Here is a 9537-nt window from a genome sequence, read left to right on the forward strand (position 1 = left end):
TGATGAACTTTACCTATACTTTTGGATGTGTGGTGGTGGTTAAGTACTGTGGAGTCGGTTCTGACTCATAGTGACCCTGCACAGGGCTTCGAGGCTGTATATCTTTACGGGAGCAGAATGCCTCATCTTTCTCCTGCGGAACTGCTGGTAGTTTCAAACTGCTGACCTTGAGGTTGGCAGCCTGACTCGTAACCACTATGCTACCAGAGCTCCTTACTTATGTAGTAGCTCAAAAAAGGAAACAAATCTTTACAATGAGGATCACTCCCACCTCCTAGGTACACAGGGTTGACAGGGATGGGCAACTTAGACATTGGTTATCCAAAATGGGTGGGGGGAGGGATATAAAGGCAAGAAGTGACTGGCTTACAAGCTTTCAAGAGGGAGCCTCGTTCCAGATGAGGCGGGGGAAGATAGAATCGGGCTGGTGAAAGGAAATGGGGATAAGTCTCTTGTGGTACAATAATGACTAATTGCCATGAGGACTGACTGTGAGGGTAGGAAATGTAGAGGTATATGTTTTTTGACAAAAGGAGTAGTAGTTGACTTTGCAGCCAGGAGCAGAGGTCCCTGGGACCATCAAGTGAGAAGAATGGAGAGCGGGACCCTACCCAGAGAGGCAGTCACTCCAGGGATGGAGACAGACAGGATGGCGTGGACAGGTAAGAGTGGCTGGGGACACTGAACGCAGGGAAGGAAAGGGGCTGTGTGCTGACAGCCGGGGTGGGGGCGCCTGTGTGCTGTACCCTTTGGTTATTTGATTATGCATGGAGGGGATTGTAATCATTGCAATGAAACGAAATACGATAGGATGAGTATAAAGCTGATGTTTTCCCATGTAAACCTCTCAAGAAAAACTTAAAAAAAAAAAAAAGCTAACAGGGAAAGACTGTGGGGGAAAAAAAAAAGAACCAATGATATTGAGGGGAGGTCCAAGCTGCACTGAATGCACTGGTGAAATACAAGGCTCCAGGAACTGATGGAAAATGAATTGCAATCTATCAAAAAACTGATGCAATGCTCTAGGCACTCATTCATCTAAATCATTTGGAAGAGATCCATATTTGACCCAATGGAATGTCAAAATTATTGAACAATATCATTGATATCACATGCAAATAAAATTCTACTGAAATAATTTTAAAACGATTTCAGCAGCACATCAATGGGAAACTGCCAAAATTCAAGCCGGATTCTGAAGAGGATGTGTAACAAGGAATATCACTGCTGATGTCAGATAGATTTTGAGGGAAAGGAAAGACTATCAGAATGATGTTTAGTTGTGTTTTATTGACTATGCAAATGCATTTGTCTGTGTGGATCATAACGAACTATAGATAACATTAAGAAGAATGTGTATTCCAGAACACTTCTGTTCATGAGGAACCTGTACAGAAACCAAAATAGTAGTAGTTTGAACATAACAATGTGATAGCGAATGGTTGAAAATTAGGAAAGGTGTGTGCCAGGGTTGAATTATTTCACCATACTTACTCAATCTGTATGCTGTGCACATAATCCAAGAAAATGGATTATCTGAAGAAACATGTGTTACCAGGTTTGGAGGAAGACCCATTAACAACCTGCAATGTCTAGAAGACGCAACCTTGCTTTCTGGAAGCAAAGAGGAGTTGAAATGTTTACTAACTGAGATAAAAGACTACACAGCCTTCAGTATGGATTCCACCTTAATGTAAAGAAAATCCTCAGTACTGTATGAATAAAATAACATCATAATAAATGGAGAAAAGACTGAAGTTGTCAAAGACTTCATTTTGCTTCAATCCACTATCAACTCATGGAAGCAGCAGTTAGAACACTCAAACTACATAATGTATTAGACAAATCTGCAGCATAAGACCTCTTTAAAGTGTTCAAGAGCAAAATTTGAGAACTAAAACGCACCTGACCCAAGCCACGGCCTTTTTAATAGCCTCATAGGGATGTGAAAGTTGAAGACCGTAGAGAATTGATACATTTGAGTTATAGTGTTAGTCCCATGGACTGCCAAAAGAACAAGCCAATCTGTGTTGGAAGTAATACAGCCAGAATGTGCTTTGGAAGTAAGGATGGCCAGACTTTGTCTCTTATACCTTGGACATATTGTCAGGAGGGACCAGTTCCTAGAGAAGGATATCATGTTTGGTAAAGTGGAGGGATGGAGAAAAAGAGGAAGACCCCCAACGAGATGGATTGACACAGTGGCAGCAGCAATGGGCTCAAATGTTAGCAACTGTGAGGATGGCACAGGACCAAGTAGTGTTGTGTTCAATTGTGCATAGGGTCGGAATCAACAGCATCTAATAACAGCAATGTAGATGTTTCACCAATAAGTTTGTTGTTGTTGTTAAGGGCCATAGAGTTGGTTCCGACCCATAGCAACCCTGTATAGGGTTTCCAAGGAGCAGCTGGTGAGCTTGAACCGTCGACCTTGCAGTTCAATTGGCTTTGCAGTCTGGTGCATTAACCCACAGCGCCACATCAGGGCTCCACCAATAAGCTTAGTGGTTAGTATTTCTTCCTATTCGGTCCAATCAACATAATGTCATCAACGTAAAGAACATCATGCTAGGTAGAGGGTCATGTTAAAAGAGAAGCACCCTCTTTTGGACTGATGTGGTGACAGCAAGTATGGACTCAATTCTAACAACTGTGAGGATGGTGCAGAAAACCGTGTTTCATTCTGTCCTGCATAGGCTTGCTATGAATCGGAACTGACTTGACAGCATTTAACAAGTTGGAATGGTAACCTGATTTGTAAATTGTATATTTATTAAATTGTAACTCATTTCTATTACTGACTTCATAGAATTTTTGCTTTAAAAAATCTAGTTAATATGTCTACACAATCTAGTCTGTCACAATGTAATAACCTCTGTTCCTTAGTTAAGAGATAAAACTTTTTAAGATTTGTGTTCGACCAAATACATGATATTCTAAGAGTACTAACAATGTGTCTCTTTATACTAAAAAATGTTATGAAAGGATTAACAAATGTTGTATTGATTTTTTTTTTCAAAACCAGGAAAACCTACAAATTAGCAAGCATACTCAATAAGTAACAAATCCTGTTTGAAAACTACAGAATTATTAAGAAAAAATGCATCAAATTACAATTTAGGTCTGAGCACATGAGGTAAAGCATTTATGGTCAACTAACTTTTATTTACAAGGAAAAATAATCCTAAACTAGTGAGCTGCTCTCACTTACGTGACATTTATTAGGGAAAAAGCATTCTGTGGGGTTGAGACCATCTTGATCTGCCAGTGAAATCTGACAGATGAAATTAGATGTAATAGAAATGGAACATTTCTTTTTCCATAAAGCCAAACCTAGGGATACAAGTAAAACTTAAATGCAAAATAAAGGCTGCCAGACCAATCTTTGATATAAATACCTTCCAAAGTTCTATTTCAGAGACAAGGATGAGGAGTTTAGGTGGGAACAATCTTTGAATCAACATTTTACCTTCAATTCTTTGCTTCACTGGCTTCTGACAGTTTGGCAAATTGGGGGTCATCACATTTAAAAGAAATGCTTCCAAAGCCTGACAAATGCAATCTATAAAAGATAATCCAAATTCCAAAAGTCTGTGCAATTTCCTGTAGTTCCTAACATTCCAGCTCGAAAAGTTACCTGATTTAAAACTTAAGCCATTCCTTTTGATGGTATCATTTTAGAAAAAGCATAATCCAAATTATGAGAAAATTAAGGTAACACTGGAAACTATACACCAAACACTCAAGTCTATGTCGTGTTGTTACTTCAGGTAATTTTGTTAATGGGGAGGATACATAGGAATTAACTTTTGTCTTCGAAAATGTTAAAAAAAATTTCCAATTTGGCATTTTCCCAGAGGTTCCACTATGTATACGTATGTTCAGAAACATGCTGCTGATGAGACACAAAATCAAAGAAAGCCATCTGACCTCAAGTATAAGAACTAATTTGAAAAGTTAAGAGTTAACCTGTCATATAAATTCAAACTAAGTATTTAGGAGCCAACTCTATGACTAAGGTTTCTGTGATTAACCTAAGACTGTAAATCTGTAACTAAACTCTCTCAGTAGATCCAATACTCGGTACGAGAGAACGTTTAACAATTTCTTCCTGACAGCAGCCCTCACATTGTCATGCCGTTGTTTCTACTGTCATGGGATAACCTCCTCTCCCTCTGAAATTAGAAATATTTATAATTTTATCTTTTAGCCTATTAATGTGTCCAAGGTATTAATGCGACCAATAATGTTAAAGGTCATGTTTTGCTCTGCCCTGTTATTGACTGACCTCAGTCACTGAAACCAATAGTTCCTTCTATGATATAGGAATTATATGAGATACATATGTCTCCTCAGAGATTCACTAGTCTTAGACCCTGAAGTTTTCACACTCCCCCATTTGAATGACATATTAGCTTCAATAAATCTCTTTTATTTCTAGTAACAAAGCTAATTTTCTCTATACCTCTTTGGAATTAGATACTGTTGGCTGGTCAAAATGGTCCCTTTAAAGTAAGTGTCCATCCCTCATCTTCCCACGGCAATACTATAAAACTGTGGTACTTTACATAGTTTGTAGCCTGCAATTTAAAATTCAGTATAAATCCCTTCTTGGCCAAAGCTAAAAGCAACTATTCCCAGATTTCTACTTAGGTTAAGTAGGAGTCATGGATCCTAGACTGCCTACACTTCTGTTCAACATACTTTCCTAATTAGTCTATATTCTACACAGATGCTACATTTCCCATGAAAATATTTTTATGCTGAAATACTCAAATGGTATACATCAGAATAAGACTTCACAAAGATACATTAGTTTGGAACAAACAACCCAAGAAACTCCCCCAAAGTGAATATTATCTTATTAAGGAAAGAAGTCCAAATTCTTCTATTTTGAAATTCAAATTTGTCTTGATAAACATTAACCAGTGATGGCATACATTTCCTGATTCCATATAAACACTAAATTCCCTAGGTATACTGCCCATTATGTCAAATATTACTTAGAGATCAATGCAGAAATGAACTGGGTAAAAACCAGTACCATAACCTTAATTAAAGAATGGGTATGGCCTCAACCAACTATAACCAGATTACAAAATTCAAAGAAAGATGAAGAATTGGCTACTTTTAGGGAATCTTTAAAATATCTACTATTTTGGATTAACCTTTATACACCAACTTGATATATATATATATATTTTTTTTTTTTTTTTTTTTTTAAATCGTTACCTTGCCATAGTTACAATCCCTTTCATGCATCACCAACCAACCAAAGGGTACACCCTGCAAGCCTGCCCCCTGGTTGTCAGCACACAGCCCCTTTCCCTCTCTGGGTCTAAAGTCCTCAGCTGCTCCATCTCTCCACATCATCGTCTGTGCCTCCATCTCTGGCGTCACTGCTGCTCTGGGTACGGTCCCGCAGTCCACTCTTGTCCCTTGGTGGTCCCAGGGACCTCTACTCCTGGCCTGCAAAGTCAACCACTTCCTTCCGTTTGCTTAAAAATGTCTACCTTTACATTTCCAACCCTCACAATCAGTCCTAATATTAATTATTCACTGTTGGACCACATGAGTGGTACCCCCATCTCTTTTCACTTGATATTCTTTTTTAAAATGAGTTTCTTATTTTTGTACTGCTTTGTAAAAAATTGAAAAGCAATTTTACTGAGAACACTGGTTATAATTTTACTACCTTTCAGGATGACAATGACAGGGAAAATCAGATGGCAGGTAGGAAGGAGGAAGAAAAACACCTAGCGTAACAGTAATGTGCAAAACAGACTTTTAAAAAGTAAGAATGAGGAATTTGACATAAAAACAAACAAACAGGAATTCAAATGATATGGATCACATGTAATTTTTAAGTCTAAAAATTGGCTTTCAAGTAGCTGCCAAGCATGAAGGTGCAGGAGGCACCACCCTCTGCCAAATGGCTGGGTGGTTGAGGCGGAGAGTCCCAGAGCCGGTTCTTCAGGTATACAATAAGTGTAAGTTTTGAAGATGTATAAAACTTATTTATCAATGTTTTCCAAAGCTTTGTCAGAGAGAATGGCTATGAAAAATCCAGTCGGATCACAACTGCATGTTATAATTGGAACCAAAGCCTACTTCCTATACACAGTGTGGATGAATGTTCAGGTCCTCCCCCCTGCTACTTGAGAATTCTTCATTACCTCAACTGTGGTATACATCATTTTTGGGGAAGGAAAAGTGAAGAATTGGTCATGAAGACATGAATAGAAATATGTAAAGAAAATCTATATTTTATTTGACATTGATAATCTTTTTCACAATAATTATTTACAAAATACATGTTTGGATGTTTAATATTCTATTTGCTGGGTGATAAAATCTTTTCTTCTGTTTTAAAAATATATAGCTGAAGTCTTTAGACAGGTCCATGTTAATAGTCACTTAGCAGACCTGTTTATAATATATTTCCAGCAAGGATAAAATGTCTTTGTCCCTAATGAGCTCATTTGCGGGGGATGACTGTTTGGAGAGGTCCTACTAGTTTCAGACTACAAATTCGGACTACAACAAACAGAAATACAGTTTGTTGCTGGAACATTCTAACACCACATTTAATGATAAATAGCCATGAAATTGCTCATTATGGGTAAAGGCTTTTCCTTCTGTAACCTAGGTACTAAGAATAGAATTTTTACATGGAAAAATTCTGTTTTTAGAAATTAGCTTTGCCTTCTGAAACTCCAACAGCTGTATAATCTCTGGTGCTATTAGGTATTCAAGAAATATTTTTTGAATGAATGATTTGGAAATAAAATAGTTGAATTACTTGACACTCCTGTAGAGAGTGAGCGGGTGAGCTGTCAACTTTATGACCCCACTCTGCAAGTACCAATTTCAAAAGAACTGAAGCACAGTGACAAATAAATAACACTGGAATGGTATTCCATTAAAATGTGCAGGATGCAAAATGCTCTGTAATGGTAAAAATCAAAGTACACCAATGCAAATTTTCAAAATCTTTTGATATTTCTTAATCAAAAACTGACATTACAAACCCTTTAATCAAATGTTTATTTTGTTGTTTCCAGCATTACAATTTTCTGTCATTCATAAACTTCGATCTAAGTAAGTTGTAAGACTCACAAAGGCAGTGAGGTCCTCTGGTCAATCACACATATTCACAGGATAGAAATCAGCCAGCCACGGTTCTGCGTGAACAATGCTCACTGCTCTCTGAACATTTCAGAGTACGTATAAGTTCTTTTGGTGAACTGGAACATCGCTGTAATTTTCCACTACATTTTCAATTACTGAATGGCTGTTTGTTTTTTCCGTTGATACCTTACAGTTATTAGAAAGCTACTTACATAAATGATATCTTACACAGTCAATGCATTATGGTAAATGCCTATTCTGTAAATGCAGGAAACTTATGTTATAGACAAACTACTGACGGTGATATTATACAAAATCATGACCAACCACAAGTTTCAGTATCAGAGATTCACTTGTCTCTCTGTGGGTCACTTGAACATAAAAAAATATCCACGGCTCAAATTTACTTAAGTAGTGCCTCTCTTTAAATAAATTAAAAATAAACTACTATTCTCTCTGCAAAATTATAAATAGTTCTAGGCCATTTTACAGAATATTAAAATGTTTGTAAATGCATTATCTATTAAATATTACAGCACTGGAGCCAATTAAGAAGCAAAACAAAAAACCAATGTTTATACTGGCCCACAGAAATATCTAGGGTTATTTTATAATGCCTACTGTTAGAAAAATTATTATCAAACAGGGGGAAAAAGCAAAAAAACAAATATTACAAAATGGCTACCTACTACGACCTAAAATGCCTTTATTCAATTCAGTAACTAAGCCATTTCTGGAATGAGAGAGTACCTCTTAGTGCTCAGGGATTTAGAAACAATGTCCATGCTCTGTAAGAAGACTGTGAAATGGAGTGATGGTCTGAAAATCGCACACCTAGACCTGACCAGAGTATTCAAGATTGGCAGATTCTGATGGAATAAAATCTTCAGTGGCAACAACATTGAAAATCATAATCCTATGGATATCACTTATGTGAACAGTGTGAAGAAACACAACATGATTGCAAGGTACAATGTGTTCCGAAGCCTAAAATCAGAAACTATGAACAATTTAAGCAACAAAAATGCTCCCTTATGGAAACATAAATACATGATTTCCATATAGATTCAATGTGTCGTGTGTCTCCCCAAAATAAGCCTGTTGACTTCCTCTTTACATAAAATCTGTCCACCATCTTAAAGGAACGGCTTCTGGGTGACATGGCCTTCCTCACGTGGGAGAGGAGGTTAAGAGGCTGACATCTCAGAGGCTTTGCAGGGTAACTTGGCAAATTTGTTTCCAGTCCTCCTGACACAGTGATTCATTCCATCACATTTACAGTATCTCCAAATCTACATGGCGGACATCAGGATTTCGTTTCTGGAAAGAAAAATTACATTATTCATGACAAAGTAAAATACTGTGTTTCATGTTTTTTTATCACTACAGTTATTTGTAACAAGTCACTTAAAATCATTTTTAGACAAACTTTAATTTTTTAGCACTCAAAAGTGGGTGAGGAGAACAAACAAGATGGGGGGATTGGGTGGAAGTGCAGTAAGGAACTCCGTCAGCAACAAAACAGAATACCCCACCACACAGGCTCAGGGGATGGTCCAAGACCTCTGACCCACATATAAAGGAATATTTATAAGGTTGGAAGGCTTACAGCTGGGGGAATTTGTGGCAGAAGCAAGAAATCCATTGATTTCCAGTTGGGGATGCTCAGCAGCTCCAGCAGCCGCCATCTTGGGTGAGACCACATGGGGGAAGGATTGGGTCAGCCACAGATGCCTGGCAGAACCACAGAGATAAAGGTGTGGACATTCTTTTCTTTTTGTATCTGTTCATTGGTCCCTTGCTGTCTGAGCACCTCCATTCTGGTGACTATAGGGGTGCCTGAGCTAGTGGACACCCCAGCCCCACCCTCAGAAGGTTCTACTACGCATGCGCACAGATCTCCTCCAAATTCAAAGAGACAGTTTCCACATAAAACCAAGTGGCCACATCCAGCCCTGAACTGTTTATAACTAGAAAAAAGGCCTGAAGAGGGATTGTGGAGCGGGACAAGCAGACAAAAAAGGAAATAGGCTGTAAATTAAATCCTAAGTTATATCAAAATCACCAACAGTGGCATCTTGAAATTTCTCAAGAAGAGTGAAAAGGGAAGCCCATTTCCTGATCACATCTAACTGGAGGCAATCAGAAAGCATAAAAAAAAAAAACCCCAAAATACATACCCATCTAAATATTAAGACCACAGATAACCCCTGAATATGCCCAAAAAGACAGAAGCAGATGACCGTATCTGCACATGTCCAGAAACGAGATAAAGTGACTGAGGCAAATGAGCTGGAAGTAGAACTACACTCCATACTGGAAGATGGGCAGGATTTGGAAATGCCGGAGAATGAATTCAGAAAAATAATTATAAAATGTATCAGAACACTATTCAATGGAGTTGAG

The 9537-nt window shown here is 38.0% G+C and overlaps 1 protein-coding gene across 1 annotated transcript in view; it reads right to left on the minus strand.

The window, feature by feature from the left end:
• Positions 1 to 8406: 8406 nt before the first annotated feature.
• Positions 8407 to 9537, minus strand: part of SLC30A9 (solute carrier family 30 (zinc transporter), member 9) — a 145056-nt gene continuing 143925 nt past the window's right edge. The window contains exon 18 of the mRNA XM_006876608.1: positions 8407 to 8451. Within this exon, the coding sequence (XP_006876670.1) occupies positions 8407 to 8451 (45 nt within the window). The remainder of the gene's footprint in view (positions 8452 to 9537) is intronic.

This window comes from Chrysochloris asiatica, unplaced genomic scaffold (genome assembly GCF_000296735.1).
Source record: "Chrysochloris asiatica unplaced genomic scaffold, ChrAsi1.0 scaffold00394, whole genome shotgun sequence".
Taxonomy (NCBI): Eukaryota; Metazoa; Chordata; class Mammalia; order Afrosoricida; family Chrysochloridae; genus Chrysochloris; species Chrysochloris asiatica.